The 20,827-nt window shown below is 41.1% G+C and overlaps 2 protein-coding genes across 12 annotated transcripts in view; one reads left to right on the plus strand and one right to left on the minus strand.

Annotated features, from left to right (window-relative positions):
- BTD (biotinidase) overlaps positions 1-15,870 on the minus strand; it is a 31,851-nt gene extending 15,981 nt beyond the window's left edge. The window contains exons 1-3 of one of the 3 annotated variants that reach the window (XM_038570796.1): positions 15,445-15,870; positions 12,380-12,521; positions 6,633-6,739 (exon numbers count right to left, since the gene is read on the minus strand). Coding sequence is in view for 2 of the 3 variants with exons in the window: in XM_038570794.1 (XP_038426722.1) it covers positions 12,380-12,390 (11 nt within the window). In the remaining variant the exon portion in view is untranslated. The remainder of the gene's footprint in view (positions 1-6,632; positions 6,740-12,379; positions 12,522-15,444) is intronic. The other 2 variants (XM_038570794.1, XM_038570795.1) reach the window with 2 other exon arrangements.
- LOC608697 (2-hydroxyacyl-CoA lyase 1) overlaps positions 15,404-20,827 on the plus strand; it is a 118,514-nt gene continuing 113,090 nt past the window's right edge. For 3 of the 9 annotated variants that reach the window (XR_005377009.1, XM_038570782.1, XM_038570789.1), the window contains exons 1-2: positions 15,648-15,850; positions 16,026-16,130. Coding sequence is in view for 3 of the 9 variants with exons in the window: in XM_038570782.1 (XP_038426710.1) it covers positions 15,761-15,850; positions 16,026-16,130 (195 nt within the window). In the remaining 6 variants the exon portion in view is untranslated. The other 6 variants (XM_038570786.1, XM_038570788.1, XM_038570785.1 and 3 more) reach the window with 3 other exon arrangements.

The raw sequence follows: 20,827 nt of genomic DNA on the forward strand, positions 1-20,827 counted from the left end.
TCCTGGAGGCACCGAGTGTTTGTTTTCTTCTGCTTTGGTTAGATCAGTAATCACCCATGTGCCTCTGGCAAAGGTCCCAGCTCAGCCACAGCGGCATCCTGGTTACTAATACAAGCCCCTTTGCCTGACGCCTTCCAGACCCTCTGGAGGGCAGACATCAGACTGGCTCTGCTCTGTCCCACAGCTTTACTAGGCCTGCGGATCCATGTCCTCCAAGCCTGGGACTTTCTGAGGTTGGTAGAAGTATGGAGTTGGATGCGCAGGTTTCATATTCTTCTGTGATAGGCTGGTGCTATGTTCCCTCTGCTCTAGGGGCTAAAGCAGAGAACAGTCTAGCTCTTCTTCCAAAAGAGATTACGCCTAACCTTGAAGGGGATCAATGTCTGGAGCCAGGATTTAACCCAAATTGATTTTGTCCAAAAGCCTGCATTCTCTTTATGCCACTGCACTCAAAACAACAGGAGGAAGCACTTGATTGAATAAGTGATATTGGGACTAAACTATAAACAATTTGGAATTAACTTTAAACATCTTAGGCCATCTACAGAAATAAACTGAAAATCAGGAGTTAGCTATTGACAGGAAAGCTAGAATAAATTAGAATTTGATGTCAGACATTTGATTAAACCACTTTCTAAAATTTGAAGAGTAAATAGAAGAAACAGATTGACAAATTAAAATTTACATGCAAAATGTAAACATCAAGATAACAGTTGTAAACAGGCAATGAACAAAACACATTTAAATGAAAACAATCATAAATCATTTTGAAAGATTTTGCACTTATGTACAAAATAAACATTAACTGGTACTATTCCAAGGCATTAAATTTGAAAAAAAAAAATTAAGGGACACCTGAGTGGCTCAGTGCTTGAGCGTCTGCCTTCCTCAGGGCATGATCCTGGATCCCGGGATGGAGTCCCATATCAGGCTCCCCAAGGGGAGCCTGCTTCTCCCTCTGCCTATGTCTCTGCCTCTTTTCTGTGTGTCTCTCATGAATAAATAAATAAAATCTTAAAAATAAAAATTAAGGTGAACTAGTAAAGTGATAATGAATTGCAATTTCTTACTGGGGGGAAAAAGTTTGATGATTCCTATTATAAATTACAGTCTACTTCTGGGTTTTTATTTTAGGAAGTCAACTCCCCCCCAGAAGGTTACCATGGAAGTAAAGAATGTAGGCTTTTGAGTTTCAACATACCCAAGTTCAAATCCTGGCTCTGATTTACTCATTTCATAACCTTGAGTAAGTTATTTGTGATACATAAGCCTTAGTTTCTTCATCTGTTTAAGTTGGAAATGAAAATATCTGATGTAAAGTACTTGTGTTCAATAAACGGACGCCAGCTAAAATCGAAGAGTGACTCCCAACAGGGAAAGTTGAAAAACAATATTCAGTATGAACAAAGTTATGAAATTTAATGCATATAAACCAAGTGGAACATTAAGTAAACACTGAAAAGACAATTATGAAGACTCTGATGGTGAACTATATTTAAGATGTGCTGGGGCACCTGGGTAGCTCAGTGGTTGGGTGTCTGCCTTTGGCTCAGGTCGTGGTCCTGGAGTCCTGGGATTGAGTCCGCATCAGGCTCTGCCTGCTTCTCCCTCTGCCTATGCCTCTGCCTCTCTCTGTGTCTCTCATGAATAAATAAAATCTTAAAAAAAAAATGTGCTAAGTAAACAGCAAAAATTTTTCTATATTTACAATGAGAATAGCTAAATAAAACATTTATACCTGCGAACAAAGACTGGAAAAGAATGTAAATTAAGGAAAACATGGCATGTCATCTTCTGGGGATTTAAAATGTTTTCTTGGGATCCCTGGGTGGCGCAGCGGTTTGGTGCCTGCCTTTGGCCCAGGGCGCGATCCTGGAGACCCGGGATCGAATCCCACATCGGGCTCCCGGTGCGTGGAGCCTGCTTCTCTCTCTGCCTGTGTCTCTGCCCCTCTCTCTCTCTCACTGTGTGACTATCATAAATAAATAAATAAAATTAAAAAAAAAATAAAATAAAATGTTTTCTTGAATGCTACCTTGTTTTTCCAATAAATGAAAAAATATGAGGAAGAACAAATAAACGGCTGAGACTTCTGGTTTACAGTCTGGCTTACAAGGAGCCTGGAAGCAGCTGTCCCACTGTTAACCAGTAAGAACCTGAATGATCTGAAAACCAACAACTCTTCCTAATGACAGCAGAGAATTGAGGTCACAGGGCAAACCTCTGCCTTCCCAATTAGAGAGACGGGTGTTTGCAGAGAATCACAACTTCCTGGAGCCGCAACCTCCACGGGAACCAGTCCTAGCCTGGGAAAACTTGAGCCATAACTGACAAACTTGGGGGGCTCAGGGCCCATGAGTCTGAGAGTTAAAACTTCAAGAGGGCTCAGCCTTTTGTGAGCTTTACCTCTAGGAGTTCTACGGGGTTCTCAGAGTGAGCGCTGGGGAGAAATCGCCTCATGTTTCTGGTGGAGAGAAGGGGAAAGCAGACAGAGTATTATGTTCTTCCGGAGGCCTGCCATCAAGAGCAACTATTTCACCAGGACCAACCAATGAAGGTTGTATCAGAGCCTAACTCATCTGAAGGAAGGGCGCAGATGCCCGCCTCCAGCTTCCTCTCGCCATCCTGGGAACTTGTGAAATTCACAGTCCAAGACACAGGCTCTCTACAAGACTGCTGCAACTCCAAAACCCCATTCCACTACGCTGAGCACCCGAAGAACTAGGAGGGTATTCGCCAGTGCAATCAGCTTTCCCTGAAGCCCTGTCCATTGGCTTCACTTAAATTGCTCTGGCCCCCAAGGGACTCGTGAGCACTCCAGCTACAAGGAAGGCTGTCAAGAATGCTGCATTATCATCTTGAATAAAATCAAAATTTTGCCAGATAAAATACAGGAAGCCAAGTTAAGCCTGACTTTGGATAAACAAGTATATTGGGACATACGCTAAAAATTATTCATCATTTATCTGAAATTCAAATGTAACTGGGAGTCCTGGGTGTCTTATTTTGTTTTTCTAAATCTGGCAACTCTACCCATAAATGACAACCAACCACTACCATGACTTTTATGCTTACCACTTCCTTAAAAACAAATTACGCAATGTGCATCCTTCGGCATTACAGGTTAGTCTTCCCAATTTAAAAACATTGAAATAGTCTTTAAGTCTATTTTAACCTGTAAGTTTCTTTTCAATCCCTTTTATTTCCATAAAATTAACCTTTTGAAGAAGCCTGGTCATTAGACCTGTAGATTTTCCAAAACAATGGATTTTGTTATTGCAAATGCATGGTAAAGTTCAAACTTTTCTGCTTTTCTTGGCATTTCTTGCAAATTGGCAGCTGGATTTCAGGGCCTGGATCAGACTCAAGGGTCCATCCCTTTGGCAAGACTATGGGTGACAGTGTGTATTTTCATCATAAGGCACATGTCTAACTCTCTTTTCATAACCTTGGCACAAAACATTGACAATGCCTTTATTCACTGGGGGTTGCAAAATGCTGGCTTCCTAATTCTATCATTATGCTTTATTTATTAATTGGAATACTACTTATAAAAAGACATTCTCTTTTATCTGCTATTTCATTATCTAGTGGTATAGTACATATGGGAAAGGCAGGATAAATGCTAGATTCTCCCACTTTTTAAAATCAGTTTTTAAGATAATGAATTGATTTTCTATTATTGTCTGAAGATGACCACTTCTTAAAAAATATCATTTATGAACTCATGTCTTTGAACATATTTGATGAAATTCCCTCCATTGCAATTATTACCATTATTAAAACTCAAATTATCCCATCCTTGACCAATGGCAGCCTCTTCAAGTTGACTATTGATTCCTCTTGATATTACCCTAGTAGTGTTTTCTTTTATTCTTATTATTTAATTTTTTTTATTTAAATTCAATTTGCCAACAAATAGTATAACACCCAGTGTTCATCACATCACATGCCCTCCTTAACCCCAGTAGTTTCTAATAGTTTCTTTGTAATCTGACATTAAGCTATGTCCCCAAGCTTCTCTTACAAGTTTCTTGGCTCAGGTCTGGAACTCATCATTTCTCCAGAGCCTTGGGTCCAAAACTGATTCTCTGAAAAGACTAGTGAAATTAAATCTCCATCAAGACAGACCAAAGACAAAAGCAACACACACACACGAGCATAAAGAAAACACTAAAAGGGAACAGGACAAAGATTTAGAGCTGATTATCTGATGGTCAGGAACAAATGTATGTTGAATGGATATGTGGATGAAACACAAAACCTCCTAGGAAAATAAAATTTACCAAAACTACGTCCGAAAGAGAAAAAGACAAAGCAGATCAATTACCCAAGAAAAATGAAATTATCAAAGACTTGCCCCAGAAGCAGCAATCCTGGTCTACTTTTCAGAATTCTCTTGGACTTTAAAGAAAAAGACACATACTGTATCTTTTTTTACATGAATATATTTATATATACATGTTTCATACAAACTGTTCCAAAACTTATTTTTTTTAACATTTTATTTATTTATTCATGAGAGACACAGAGAGAAAAAGAAGCAGAGACACAGGTAGAGGGAGAAGCAGGCTCCATGCAGAGAGCCCAAAGTGGGACTTGATCCCGGGACTCCAGGATCACGCCCTGGGCCGAAGGCAGGTGCCAAACTGCTGAGCTACCCAGGGAAACTTATTAAAAAAGATTTATTTACTTATTTGAAAGAGGGGGAGGGGGCAGAGGGAGAGGGAGAGAATCCCAAGCAGACTCCAGGCCTAGCAGAGTCCAATGGGGGGCACTATCTCATGACCCTGAGATCACGACATGAACTGAAACGAAGAGTAGGACACAACCAACTGCACCTCCCAGGAACTCCCCAAAACTTTTTTAAAAGGTAGTATAACCTGAAACCTATGCTATAAGGGTAGTTCAAGAAGGAAAACAATGGTTGACCCTCACTCTTAAACACGAATGGAAAAAGCCTAAATAAAAATAATAGAAAAAATGAATTAAGCAATGCATAAGAAAATTATCATCATGACCAAATTGGGTTTAATACAAGAATGATGAATCATTTTATTGAAAAAGTATACCAACTTAGTTAACTATATTAACAGATGAAATGAAACAAAAATGCCACTTATCAGTGCTTCTTATCTATATTGTACTAGAGGGCTTAGGTAATACATTAAGATAAGAAAAAGAAATATAAAATATACAAAAATAAGGAAAAAAACAAACTTTCATTGATGATATGATTATCTACAAAGAAACCCAAGAGAATCTATAAGCAAACTATAATTAATAAAGTAGAGTAAAATACTTAGATTTCAGACCAACATATGAAAATTAATTGCATTCTAAAATAGAGGTCCCCTAAAACTAGGAAATGCAAATAAATAAATAAAAAGAAAGGTACTTAGGAATAAATATAATAAGTATAATGAAATATTTTTATTGAAAGACATTAAGGAATAAAATAAGTGGAGAGATATGCTTATGGCAAGGAATAAGGCAAAAATAAAGACATTATTCTATGCAAATTAACCTATAAATTCAATATCATTCCAATTGAAATCCCAAGGAGTATTTCATGGAACTTGACAAACTGATTCCAGAATTATGTATGAAAAAGAAAAAGGCCAAGAATAGATCTGGTAGGCAGAATAATGGCCCCTTAAGATGTCCACAAACTAACTAATCATCAGAATCTGTGAATTAGCCAAAGGTTGCTAAAGAGCTGACTAACAGAGATTATCCTGGATTATGCAGTTAAACTCAATACAATCACCAGTATCTTTATGAGTGAAAGAAGTAGAAGGAGAACCGGAGAGATGGTAGCATGAGGTTTTGGCTTGATATTGCTCACTTTGAAGATGGAGCCAAGAATGTGAGTGGAAAGCCTCCAGAAGCTTCAGGGAATAAGACACAGGTTCTCTCCTAAGGTGTTCAGAAAGGAGTGCAGTGGCGGGGCACCTGGGTGGCAGCATCTGCCTTCGGTGTGGGTAGTGATCTCAGGGTCATGGGATCCAGCCCCCTGGGGCGGGTGGGCTTCCTGCTCAGCAGGGAGTCGGCTTCTCCCTCTCCTTCTGCCTCTTTCCCTGCTCATGCTTTATCTTTCTCAAATAAATAAATAAATAAATAAATAAATAAATAAATAAATAAATAAAATCTTAAAAAAAAAAAAGGAAAGCAGTTCTGCTGATACTTTGATGTTATCCCAGGGAGACCCATTTCAGACTTCTGAACAACAGAACTGTAAGATAATAAATGTCTGTTGTTTTAGACCACTAAATTTGTGGTAATCTGTTATAGCAGCAATAGGGCACGAAATACAATAAACAAGATGGTTTCAAAAGAGCAAAGTAGAAGGAAGGACTTTTCTGCCAACATAAGACTTATTTTTAAAATACAGAAATTAAGGTATTATAGGATTGGTGTTGGGATATAAAAGAGCAGATACCAGAGACAGACCACATATATATGGGAACTTGATGTATGACAGAGATGACATTATGGATCACTGGAACAAGGATGAACTGTAGCATTAATGAACAATGGATATTTTGGGAAATTGACTACAAAAATGGCTAGCAATTATCCCTCTCTCCATATTTATGTTCCCTTATCATGTAACTTTAATGCCATCTTACTCAGAGTCTGAACCACGTGTTGGCAACCATGATACACAAAGGCCTCCACAGTGGAGTTTGTCCACTTTTACAATCTGTTGCTGTCATCTGAAGATGCCCAGGGATGCCTGTTGAATGATGAGAGATAACTAGTTCAGTAGCGATATACCTGCCACCCTAGTGGATAACCAGTCAACTTCCAGTGGCAGAGGACTTAGGTAATACATTAAGATAAGAAAAAGAAATATAAAATATACAGAAATAAGGAAAAAAAAACAAACTTTCATTGATGATATGATTATCTACAAAGAAACCCAAGAGAATCTATAAGCAAACTATAATTAATAAAGTACAGTAAAATACTTAGATTTTAGACCAACATATGAAAATTGTTGGTGACCTAGGTGACTAGCAACTGACCACGGACATGAAGGAACCCAGCTCAGTTCAGGCTCATAGGATTATAAATTAAGTAAGTGGTAGTTGTTTTAAGTCACTGAGTTTCAAAATCGTCAATTACATAGCAAATCTAATTGCTATAGATATTATATGGGAAAAACCCTTGGATTGATACCTCCCATCACGTGTAGAAATCAATTCCAGGTAGACTAGACACTTAAATATAAAAAAAACTAAACTTTTTGATAAAAATATAGAAAAAAAAAATCTCACCCTGGTTAGGGAAAGTTTTCTTAACATACCAAGAGTATAAAACAGAAAGGAAAAGAATTGTCAAATGTGACCACATACCAAAAGACCACAACTTGGTACCTCAAAAGTAACTATAAGCTAAGTTAAAAGACAAAGAAGAAATATTCAGAATATAAAAAGAATATCTACAAATAAAAAAAGATAATCCAATAAAGAAATGGGCAAAAGAGATAAAACAGGAAATTGACAATATGGAAACCAAATGGCATATCTATATCTATCTATATCTTCATGGAATAGTCAAGGAAATGGAAATGAGAAGGCATTTCTCATCCATTTAGATTGGCTAAAAATTACAAATTTCACAACTGAGGATGTGGAGAAAGGGGAGTTCTTACATACAGAAGGTGGGACTATCCATTGGTATAATAACTTTGGAGACCAGTTTAGCAGTATCTAGCAACCCTGATGATCACCCACCCCAAGCCACCATACATAAAAACTCATACATGCGCATGAGGACAAATGCATTAATGTTTAGAGACAACTGTTTATAACACTGAAAAGTTAAGACAACCTAAATGTCCATCCTCTAAAGAAGGGTTAACATGGGAATTATAAACAGCAAATTCAAGATAGTGGTTACCTCTATGGCACAGGGGAAAATGCAATGGGGGAGGGTACACAGGGAGCTTCACTGCATTTTTTTTTTAAGATTTTATTTATTTGAGGGGATCCCTGGGTGGCGCAGCGGTTTAGCGCCTGCCTTTGGCCCAGGGCACGATCCTGGAGACCTGGGATCGAGTCCCACATCGGGCTCCCGGTGCATGGAGCCTGCTTCTCCCTCTGCCTGTGTCTCTGCCTCTCTCTCTCTCTCTCTCTGTGACTATCATAAATAAATAAATAAATAAATAAATAAATAAATAAATAAATAAAATTTTAAAAAAAATTTTAAAAAAAGATTTTATTTATTTGAGAGAAAGGGGGGGAGGGAGCACAAGCAGGGGGAGCAGGAGGCAGAGGGAGAGGCGGACTCCCCGGTGAGCAGGGATTCCCAATATGGGGCTCAATCCCAGGACTCTGGATCATGACCTGAGAGGAAGGCAGATGTTCAACCAACTGAGCCACCCAGGCACCACACTTCATTGTATTTCTTAAGCTAGGGGCTGGGTACATGTGCATGGATCAATCCCTGTTCCTAATCTTGTGTCTGAAAGATGTCATAAATGTTAAATATAAACAAATTTTGAAGTGAATAAAACAATAAATCACAGGTAAGCTCCCAAAAAGAACTCAAAGATTATGATACAGAAAGAAGTTTAAGAGCTTAAGCTCTTCATCTCGAAGCTGTCCCTCCCCTGGGTTACACTCCAGTAGTCAACTCTGAACCCTGGGAATCATCCAGAGATTCTGCCTTAGAGTGGATTCTTTGTTTTGCTGACAAGAGAACAGATGAAAAACAAACAATAGAAACAAAACCCCCAATACAGTACAATTTAAAAAGCTAAAGGAAAGAGCTATGATGAAGGCTAATAGCAAAATGGAAGAAAAATGAAGACAAACATTTAACTACTGGTACCATGTTTCATAAGCGAGAGTTGCTGCCCTCCTACTCCATGGGCCACCCCTAAGTGTGGGCTACCCCCAGTGTGGAGTTGCATCCTACTGAGAAATACTAGATTACGGTTTCCAAGCCATTTCAGGTTAAATCTCTTGTGTCCTCTTAGAGTGACATACAGCTGTCACCATTTCTGGCACACCTGACCTGAAGTAAACATGTTTGTTAGTGATTTAATTATTGCTGGTATCAAACTACCCCAAATTTCAATTAAAAAACAAAAAAACACCAAACATACAATGGAGGAGGACAAAGATAAAAGAGGGAAACAATGTTTCTTCAGTTTCCATCCTGCTCCAGGGTACCTCCCAATCCAGTCCTGGGTCTGGCTGGCATTCAATGTAGAGCAAAGGCTCTGGCCTGTCCAAGCCAAGGGCAGAAATCCAACCTTTTTCAGGACAACTGGGAAAAACTCCCAGTGCCAGTCCTCTGCTAATAGGCATAAAATCTGACCCTAACACTTCAACAATAAAACTGCTTTTCACTGGTTGTGCTTCAAGTCTATTTCCGAGCTTTGATAGTCTGCAGTCCATAGATTTAATGAGAAGCAAACAAAATCAATTTAACCTATTTTATTCAGAGAACCATTTCATCATATGTTTTATTTTCTGCAGTTTATGGTCATGTATTTCTTACAGCACATTCCCTGCTGTACAGTTTTCAATATTGGTTTTCAATATAGTATTCTACATAGATTTCCTTTTTTTTTTTGTTGTTATTGTTGCTTGCTTTTTGTTGGTATTTAAGATATTTGGTTTCAGTTTTCTCTTATTTCAGCCAATTTTCTTTTCTTTTCAGGTGTTCTATAATATATCACAAATAACCTTAATAAAACATTTCTTCATTTGATAATCAAACACTTCATATCTTGATAAAATACGTTTTTGAGATAATTTCTCACTCGCATTACCATCTTCAAATAATCACAAGGAGTTTTTTCTAAGATTTTATTTATTTATTCATGAGAGACACAGAGAGAGAGAGGCAGAGACGTAGGCAGAGGGAGAAGCAGGCTCCATGCAAGGACCTCGATGTGGAACTTGATCCCAGGACCGTGGGATCACGCGCTGAGTGAAAGACAAACACGCTCAACCGCTGAGCCAGCCAGGTGTCCCTAATCACAAGGATTTTTAGTGTCCTTGTTAGTTTACTGAAATTAAAACATAGTATCATAATTTGAGGGCCTAAGGAGTTACTATTAAATTTAGAAGCTGAGGAGGAGGGGCACCTGAGTGGCTTAGTGGTTGAGCATATCTGCCTTTGGCTCAGATGGTGATCCAGGGGTCCTGGGATTCAGTCCTGCATCAGGCTCCCCACAAGGAGCCTGCTTCTCTCTCTGCCTATGTCTCTGCCTCTGTGTCTCTAATGAATAAATAAACAAAATCTTAAAAAAAAAAAAAAAAGGCTGATGAGGAGAACAAAGGCAAGAGAAATGTAGCTTAAATTAAATCTCCTTACAGGTTGCAGCCCATTGACAGATCCCTGAAACATGCAGAGTGGGACACTCCTCAAGGAACTCATGGATGCCTTAATGTTTATGTTTTATTAAAGACTAAAAGTGGGCGCCCAGGTGGCTCAGTGGTTTAGCGCTGCCTTCAGCCCAGGGTGTGATCCTGGAGACCCAGGATTGAGTCCCACATCAGGCTCCCTGCATCTCCCTCAGCCTGTGTCTCTCTCTCTCTCTCTCTGTGTGTCTCTCATGAATAAATAAACAAAATCTTAAAAAAAAAAAAAAAGACTAAAAGTAACCTTGTTTTAACAGCAACTAGCCCCCCAACATCCTAAAAACCTTACTTCAAAATTCCTTAGAAACTTACTTTATCTCTATCCCCTCCCTCCACAAATTTAAAAGTATATAATCAGTTACTCCTCACAATCCTGGTGCAGCTCTTTCAGCCATGGGTTCTGTCCACCATGCTATAATAAAATACCTTTTTTGCACCAAAAAGTCTCAAGAATTCTTAGCCATTTGCTCTCAAGCCCAAAATTCTTTGAAATTTCATCATTTTGGCACCTGGTGTGGGGCTCAAGCCTTTTCATCTGGACTCTGAAGCTCAGTGCAAACTTGATGAGTAATTCCTCTTCTCTTTCCTTTACTTTCATTTCAGGGCCTTTTCAAGGAGTCTACTTTTATTCAAACACTTTCATATTGATTGCTCAGGCTGCAATCTTCTAGCCCTGGCTACTCTATTGGGAGGGAAAAGCCTGCCTTTTGGCTGGAAATTAGAACCCTGGCCAGAATGGTCTAAGACCCAGAAACTTGATGCCCTTTCTTCCTGTCTTTATATAATGCTGTCTTGGGCACGGGACAGCCAGCTAAGTCACTAGGACACCTGCCCTCTTAAGACTCCCTTGTGGGGTTTCCTCCTCATTGGTCTAATGTGATCCCCTTCACATCTCAGGTCTAGCTGCTTCTGGGCACAAAACCTCCACTTAGAGCTGGCCTGAAACCAGTACCTGATTGAATTGAAACTCAACTCGGGACCATTTTCTAGGGAAGTCAACTCTAAGGACTGCATGTGTTGGAATATTGCTTAAGTCATGATGGATATCTATCTTTACTATTTTTCATCAATGTACCCTGCTGACTGCCTAAGTTACTAAATTGGGTAATTTCCCCTTATAAAACTTTTCTGGTGTATTCTATGGGTTAGAAATGGCAGGTTCTTCATACCACAGTGCATGGTATTTCGGTCCATTCACTGGCACCCATTTGTACTCTAGAATGAAACAGGGAAGAGGGGACACAGGCAGTCCCTTCTATGGGGCCCTTACAGCAGAGATGCTGATCAATTGTTATTTTATTCAAGGGATGCCTCTGGTCACTGGACACCCACCACCTCCAACATATTCTGTGTGGGACATCACCCAGGAGCTGGGAGCAATTTTTGATAATGGACTTTCTCTAGGCTTCTTTGGTTCCCAAGGACTCTCCCTTGGCATGCCTTTTAATGCACTGAAAAAATTTGAATTACAAATTTTAAGAAAGAATTGATCTTCTTTTGTAACACTGCATGACCTCAGTATGATCTATCAGATCTCTTCTGCAGGGAACAGGGTAAATGAACTGAGGTACCCTATGGCCCTAATTCAGAACCCTGATCTAAGAACCTCTTGCAGAATGTGTCTGACCACAAACCAGGCTGATAACCCCCCTTCTGATATACTGGGTGATTGTCTAAACAGGCCTCCTCCAAAGAAACCCAGGTTGCTGGAGGAAATTGAGATCATTCCTAATAAAGGGGATGCTAACTCTCTCCTTGTTCCTCCCAATAGACTCAGATTACTCTACTTTGATGATTGGCTCCGCTGTTTAGAGAGCATATTATCATTATGTTAGTCTTTTCTTTTAAAAAAATTAAGACTTATTCCTTCTTTGACCTCCTTCCATGAATAAACAAACAAAAGCAAACAAAAAAAAAAATCCAATAGAACATCCAACGAATAAAATTCCATGTCTACCATCAATGAAAGTATTAAGAATGTGGTTAATGCTTACAAAGTCTGCATGGAAGGGCCTTGGATAAATCACGAAGAATTCTATAATCACAGCTGCTCCCAGTGCCTGCTAATCCTGGGGATGAGGACCATCATCACTTCTGCTCAATCATCAGACCAAGTGAACAGTGGAATGTTGCACCCTGAACCAAAGATATAAAGGTGAAAGCAAGTTTAAACAGTCTCATTGACTTTTCCCTTTGCTAAAGGACAAAATCCAGTCAGTTGATAAGGTATCCTCTTTGCAACCCAGTTATCATGAATTCAGGGAGTTTGTTCTAATTCACTGTACAGTTTTTTTTAAAGATTTTATTTATTTATTCATGATAGACATAGAAAGAGAGAGGGGGTGGGCAGAGGCACAGGCAGAAGGAGAAGCAGGCTCCATGCCAGAAGCCCAACGTGGGACCCAATCCCAGGAACGCAGGATCACGCCCTGGGCCAAAGGCAGGCACTGAACCACTGAGCCACCCAGGGATCCCCACTGTACGGTTTTCACCACACTTTATATAGACTGCTTTTGTCTGTGACTCTTGACACAAAAGTAGATACAAGGCCCATGAACTAACCATCTACACAGTCTTTGCTGCCAATGTCAAACCAGCTTTGAACCTGTAAATCCAAACTAATCAATGGTATTGCTCTGGTAACAGGCAATCACACATTTAATGGTTAACAGATGCCCCTAGCAGGAGTACAGAGCTAGTGGTTCCAAGTCGGAGTGTAAATCAAAACTATGTGGGATCCCTGGGTGGTGCAGCGGTTTGGCACCTGCCTTTGGCCCAGGGTGCGATCCTGGAGACCCGGGATCGAATCCCACGTCGGGCTCCCGGTGCATGGAGCCTGCTTCTCCCTCTGCCTATGTCTCTGCCTCTCTCTCTCTGTGACTATCATAAATAAATAAAAATTTGAACAAAAAAAACAACTATGTAACAGCTTAAAAAAAATATGGGTGCCTAACTTGTCCTAACACATTGATTCAGAAAATATGGTGTGGGGCCCAAGCAACTGTATTTTTAAAAAGCTTTCCAGGTGGCTCAGTAGTTTAGTGCCTCCTTCAGCCCAGTGCATGACCCTGAAGACCTAGGATCGAGTCCCACGTCAGGTTCCCTGTATGGAGCCTGCTTCTCCCTCTGCCTGTGTCTCTGCCTCTCTCTCTCTGTGTCTCTCATGAATAAATAAATAAAATCTTTAAAAGAAAATGACAAAATGAATTCTGAAAAAAAAAATAAAAAAATAAAAAGCTTTCCAAGTGATTCTGATGCAATGGGAGTAGAGACTGTCACATAGGTACCAATATAAACAATACTACATGATAGAGAAGAGTGGGGTCCATGCTTCTGAAACAGCCTGAAGGAGACAAAGAACAGGACTACTCAAAGCCATACAAAGAACATTTTGCATATTTCTGGAATGTCAATTTCACTTGACAGGGAGTTTAAAATGTCATTTTTATTTTGGGTGGTGATTACATAGGTGTATACAACTGTCAAAACTTATTTAATATTTAAGATCTGTACATTTAATTGTATGTTCATCTCATAAAAAGATACTAAAATTTATATTAGATATGGATATACTTTGGAGTGGAATGCAAGATCTGCATTTATGTTTAAAAGAACTCTGAGACATCAAAGAAATCTATTTGATGGGATACCTTATGGAGGCCAGGTCTCTGCATCCAGAAAGGCAACTATTTCATTCTCTTCTGTATAGGGATGGGGGTTAGGGCTTGAAACGCTGAAAGGAAGACCTTTTGGAAGGGCCCCGGACTGCGGTTGGAAAGTCTCGGGTTTAGAAATCCTTTCACTTTCCAATACTTTTCATTCATTTCTCTATCCATGATCCACTCCCCTCTCTCTTTACCTTCCACATATTACTTTTCTCTTTGCTTTAAAACACTCGAAATCCTAAAAAATTTAGTCCCTCTTTGTTATGGAGATAACAAGTTTAAGAACTCAGATTTAATAACTCAGAGGCCACATTGCACATTACAAGCATCTTTTTCTGCTCAAAAGTGCAAGTTTTTGCACATTACAAAAGTTGCACATTACAAGCATCTTTTTCTGCTCAAAAGTGCAAGTTTTTTTTTGTTTTGTTTTGTTTTTTTGAGCCGCCCCAGCGCGCCTCATAAATGTGTTTTAAAAGATTTTCAGCTACAGGGGCTGGTCAACAGAACCTAAATCTAAGAATTATGAAATCCCACCTTTCCTGATTTTGGAAAGACAAAAATGGACAGAGAATGGAGAGGAAGAGACAGTAGTAAGAGTTAGAGGAAACAATGGTCAGAAGCAACTACGTTCAGGGGTACCTGGGTGTTGACTGCAGCTCAGGTCTTGACCTCAGGGTTGGGAGCTCAAGTCCTGCAAAAGTAACTAGGTTCAAGGGTTCCTTCCCTGTCCCTTCTAGCCTAAGAGCTGAAGAGTGAGGAGAGTACAAGTTCGGGAATCGGAGAAATGGGGTGAACAGTTACTGTCTCTGGCTTGTAAAATTCAGTGTCCTTATTTCTACCACTGGGAGAGACACCGCAGACACATCCATGTACGAATTTAATTAACGCGTAGCAGTTCATTACCATGTTTCACGAACTGCACAGTTGTGAAACTTTTTTTTTAATTTTATTATTATTTTTTTTATTGGAGTGCAATTTGCACTCGCACTCGTTATGAGCATAACGCCCAGTGCTCATCCCGTCGAGCGCCCCCCCCAGATGAAACTTCTTTAAAGTTACAAAATTGTGTACAAACAAAAAAGCACGTAACAAATGCCTAGGACACAAGCAGCCCAGAACCACGACGCGACCCTACAAGTCTGCACCGCGCTGGGGCTCGGCTCAGCCCACCCCGGTCCCAGCAGCCTTTGCGAGCCGGCCCTCGGCCCCTAGAGCACGGCGGGGTCGAAGGCCGCACACCCCGCCACGCCCCCTTCCGCACGTGCTCCTAGCCCTCCTGCGGCCCCACTATGCGCATGCGCCCTTCGCCTCCGCGCGCCCCGAAGGCTCCGGAAGGTAATCGGACGGGGGCGGGGGCGGGGGAGGCGAGAGGCCCCCCAGGTTCGGGGTCTCACCTGCTCGGCATAGGCCTCCGCCTACTGCTAGGCCTGCCTCCTCCTGACGCTCTGCCCCGGCGAATGGAGGAGCCGGGCAAAGTGCACGGCTCTGATTGGAGAAGGAGCGTGTTTACCTCCCCGCCTCATCCTGCGAGCCGACGAACGTAAGCCCCGCCTTTTCCTTCCGCTATTTCAAGCGGTTGGTCGCCTTCCCCTGTCAGTCACAGGACCGGGCCCCACGATTGGCGCGTGGCTGCCCCCTCAGTTTGGCTGGGTCGCTCCGCGTCTGCTGCCTGTTGCCTCCGCGAGTACCTCGAACTTTTTGAGGTGGAAGATGGCGGAGAGCGCCTTCGCCGAGCGTAGCGACGGGGGCGAGGAGAAGGTTTCTGGTGCTGAAGTCATCGCCCAGGCCCTGAAAACCCAAGTACGGCGACTCTGCTGCCGCGAAAGGCTCCTACGGAAGCCGGGAGGGGGCGGAGCGGTGGCGGCGGACGGCGAGAACGCCGGGGTGGGACGGGAGGTTCGCCCTGAGGCTTCCCTTCTGGCGCCGCGGGGGCGGGGGGAGGGCGGGCGTTTACTCCCCTGTTCCTGCCCCCCAGGATGTGGAGTACGTGTTTGGCATCGTGGGCATCCCAGTGACCGAAATCGCCGTTGCGGCGCAGAAGCTGGGCATCAGATATGTGGGGATGAGGAATGAGCAAGCGGTAAGCCTGGACGCTGGGAGCCAGCAGCGTGATTGGAAATGATTGATGATGACACAAGTATTGGTTGCAGACGCTCCGCGGTTACCCCTGCCCCTGTACTAAACTCATGCCAAGCACAACAAGCCTATGAAGCAAGAACTCTTGTTAATCCTAGCTGACAGAGGAGGAAGGTGAGAGGTTAAGTGATTTGCCCGAGGCGACAGTTGGTAGTGGCGGAGCCAGGGTTTGAGCCCAGGGGTTCTGAGTCTGGAGGCCAAGCTCTTGGCGCTGCTTGTACTTTGCCAAGTCTAGAGAGTCGGAATTGGAGGGAACAGTTTCCCAGTCTGAATCCAGGCCTTCTGTCCTCTCATAACTACCTGTTCGTGTCTGATTTTCTGTGTTGTTTGTCTGGTCTGATTTCCCTATTAGTCTGTGAGCTCTAAGAGAGGAGAGGTATTATTTTTTCCTTGACTCCTCTGTATCCCCACTGCGTAGCACATGATAGGTGCTCAGGGAGTTCCTACAAGATGAATGGGTGAAGGCCAGGTAGCCTGTTACATAGTAGGTGGCCCTGCAAGGTGACAGTGTCACAAATGATAAAGCCATGATTGGAACTCCCGTGTCCTCAATCCCAGTCCAGTGCCCCTTCCACAACATCATGCTGCCACTCTTCTTAGAACCTTATTTGGAAGCAAAAGAATGAAAAATAAGACATTTTGTCAGCCCAGCCTTGCCCTCCTATCACCAGTGCTGGTTTAAAAGATCAAGAAACTACCTCTACAGTGTCATATCCTGTCAGTCCATCTAAAGCCAAGTATTCCTGCTTTGCACTCTCAGCGTTGCTCTCTAATTCAGGCTCTTGCCACCTGTTGCCCAGACAGTTGCCTTGACCTCCCTAAATGCTGCCCTTCCTCTGCCATCAGATGTGGGCTTCTAGAGAGCAGGTTCATTTGTTCTGTCTCCATAGTGCTTGGTGTGGCTGGGGTTTTTGGATGATACAGAAGCTTACCATGTTTTTTATTAATTGACTGACAATCCCTAAGTATAAGATTTGAGGATTATAGTTCTTTAAAATCTTAAATCAGATCTTCATTTTGTATTCTTTCTGTCTTCTTAATTGGAACAACATTCTATTCTGTCATCTTTTTGAGAAGATGAAGCTAGTGACCGATTAATAAGACTTATATTTTACTGTTTTTCTGGAGGCGGAATGTCTGGTTTCTTCCTCATACACCACACGTTTAATGAGTACATTCCAGGTACTGGTGCTTATGTCTTCCTTTTACTTATTGCAAAGAGTCAAGCTGACTGAGGGAAATATGTGCTAGGAATCTCTTACAGGCATTCAAACTCATGTCTGACTTTTTTTTTTTTTTTTAAGATTTTATTTATTTATTCGTGAGAGACAGAGAAAGAGACACCGGTAGAGGGAGAAGCAGGCTCTCCACAGGAGCCCGATGTGGGACTCGATCCCAGACCTCAGGATCATGCCCTGAGTCAAAGGCAGACGCTCAACCACTGAGCCACCCAGGCGTCCCCTCATGTCTGATTTTGAATTTGTTATCTTTTCCCTCCAGATTGGCTCTTTCCTCTGTATTCGCAGTTTGAGTCAGTGGCACTGTGATTCACCTAGTAAAGCAAGCCCAAACCTGCAGATATATTGAAGGAATCAGGTTTAGTCTTGATCTTTAAGTTGATCACAGTTTGGAAGGTGAGGGCAAAACACACAGAACAAATTTATCTAGTGTAGTAACTTACAGTAGATATATGTATAAAGAATGGCACATATGAAGGGTGACTTATTCTGAGTGGGACAGAGAAGATTATGCAATGTTTGTTCATGCTGTGTTATATCAGAATAGCTTAAAGGCACAGTGTGCTGTGAGACCAAATAGGTAGATTGAGGAAAGGTTACATTAAGTCTATGGCTGGAAAAGGAATGTGGACTTGGGATTGGATGAGACTGTAAAAGTTTTTCTAAATAGGTGGGAGACATAATTAGATTTGTACTTTAGAAATCATGGTGGACGAGAGTATGTATCAGCAGGGAAGCTTGAAGTTTTATTTCAGTCCCTATAAGCTTAGTGGAGCTTAGCTTAGTGGCCTCTAGACCCCAGGTGCTTTATCGGGCATATGGATATAATGATATACTCATCCTTGAGGCTTATAGCCTAGCTGTGGAGACAGACATAAGCAGATAATTTTATTATAATGTGATAAGTGCTGTGATAGAGGTATACTGAAGGTGCTGTGGAAGCCCAGAAAACAATACTCAGCTCAGCCAAAAACTTCAGAAAAGGTTTCTTGGAGGACATGATCCCTAAGCTGTCTCGAAGGATAGGTAGCATTAACCAGATAGGAAGTAGAGGACTGGTTCTTCTGGAGATGATTCTTCATTTTGGGCTTTCTTAACTGGCTAAGTGGATCACAATACCGCTGACTCCGATCAGGAATACAGATGGAAGAGCTAATTTGGAGTGAAAAGATAATGAATTCAAATTTGGATATGAGTTTGAGATACCTGTAGGACATTCCTAGTAGTACATAGTCCCCTCAGTCAACCTGACTCTTTGCTGTAGTCAGGATGACTTCACTAGTGCCTGAATTAAGGGTAATGCCAGGGTAATGAAGAGAGAATGTGAGAACGGATGAAAACAGATTCAGAAACCATACAAGAGGCAGAAGATGACTTGACATCCAATTACATGTTGTAGAGAAAAAGGTGTAATTGGTTGTGCCTTGATTGTCTTTCATCAGATCCTTAGAGTAATCAAGACATATACTGACCAGCTTTCCAGGAAGCAGGCACACTCTTTTCACTGTTACATTTCTAACTTTGTGCAGTCAATATTCGGAGTGTTTTGCATGTATTAATTGATCTTATTCTCACAGCAGTGCTGTCAGTTCCTTATCTATAAGGAAGCCAGTAACTTGCCAAAATTACACAACAGAAAGTGGTAGAGCAGGATTGAATCAAAGCAATTTAGCTCTAGAGTCTGCTTTTTCACTACTATACACAATATTCTGTGTGTGAGTGGAGGTAACTTGGTAGAGAAATACATGTCTTTTTGTTTGCTTGTTTTTGTTTTATTTTATTTATTTGAAGGACGAGAGAGAGAGAATACACCAGTGAAGGGGGAGAGGGGTGGAGGGAGAGGGAGAGGCAGGCTTCCTGATGTGGGGACTCCCAGGACCCCGGGATCATGACGTGAGTGGAAGACAGATATTTAACCAGCAAACTGAGCTACTCAGGTACCTTGAGAAATACATGTTTTATGATCTATAAAAAAGAGTTCCTTTTCAACTTTTGACATCTGCAATAGAAGAATATAATTTTTGTTATATGTTGTTTTGTCTTTTGTATCCTGTAGCAACATTTCTTACCTTGGCTTAATTAATGGACAGGGCTCCTCAGTGTCCAAGTAGGTGTTCGTATTGCAACAGGTATTATATTTTATGCACTTGAATTCTTAGGAGTTTTATTATCCTACGTGAATTTGACCTTAGGTGCAAAAGGGAAAAGAGATAAGGGCCAATGGAGATAGTAACACAGAAATGGTACAGAGCCTTTATGCACGTTCTTAGTTGGGCATATGTAGTGGTGCCAGTTAGGATTATGATTCATAAAAATTTATTTTTAATTTTTTACAGTTACGTTCTAAACATTTAAGTTCAAGTTGAATGGAGGTTAGAAAATATCCTACTTTTTATTATTTCTAAAATAATAAATAATACTGTAAAAGATTCCCACACTAAGAAACAGGATTTATTTGAGAGGGCATTTAGCATTTTTTCAGGTTATCTCTTATTTAACACCTCTCCTTTTTTTTGCTCCGCAGCTAAAGTGTAGTTTAAAAGTAAAAACTAACTGGGGCACCTGGGTGGCTCTGTTGGTTAAGCATTTGCCTTCGGCTCAGGTAGCAATCCTGGGTCCTGGAATCAAGCCCCATGTCGAGCTCCCTGTTCAGCAGGGAGCCTTCTTCTCCCTCTCCTGCTCCCCCGCTTATGTGCATGTTCTCTCTCTCTATCAGATAAATAAATAAATCTAAAATACATAAATGAATGAGTGAACAAATGAATGACTCTTACCAAGGAAGAGCAAAAATCAGTGCTCTAAGCTTACGTTTTAAAAAACTAGAAAAAGAAAACCAAATTAAACGCCAAATGAAGAGTAAAATAATAAGTACAAGAGCAGAAATCAGTGAACTAGAAAATAAACGAACAATATAGAAAAATCAACGAAGCCAAAACTTAGTTATTTGAAAAGATTAATAAATTTGATAAATCCCTGGAAGACAGATGAAAAAGAAAAGAGAGAAAACACAAATTGCCAATATTAGGAGTAAGATAGAGAACATTTCTGCTGATCCTGCAGATATATAATCAGTTGTAAGAAGATATTACTAATAAACTAGGTGTGATATAGATAAGTTCCTCAAAATACTAAGAACTAGATGAGATACCTAAACCATTATTTGAAATTTACAGGTAGAACATTACTTGTTAAAAACGAAAGCATTCCAGTTCCTCCTTTACCATTCAGTTCGTTCTTTCTTTCTTTCTTTCTTTCTCTTTCAATTTTATTTATTTACAGAAAGAGAGCATAAGCAGGGGGAGCAGCAGGCTCCCCTCTACTGAGCAGGAGCTTGATATAGGGCTTGATCCTAGAACCCCTGGATCATGACCCGAGCCGAAGGCAGACACTTCTCCACCTAAGC

This window comes from Canis lupus, chromosome 23 (assembly GCF_011100685.1).
Source record: "Canis lupus familiaris isolate Mischka breed German Shepherd chromosome 23, alternate assembly UU_Cfam_GSD_1.0, whole genome shotgun sequence".
Classification (NCBI taxonomy): domain Eukaryota; kingdom Metazoa; phylum Chordata; class Mammalia; order Carnivora; family Canidae; genus Canis; species Canis lupus.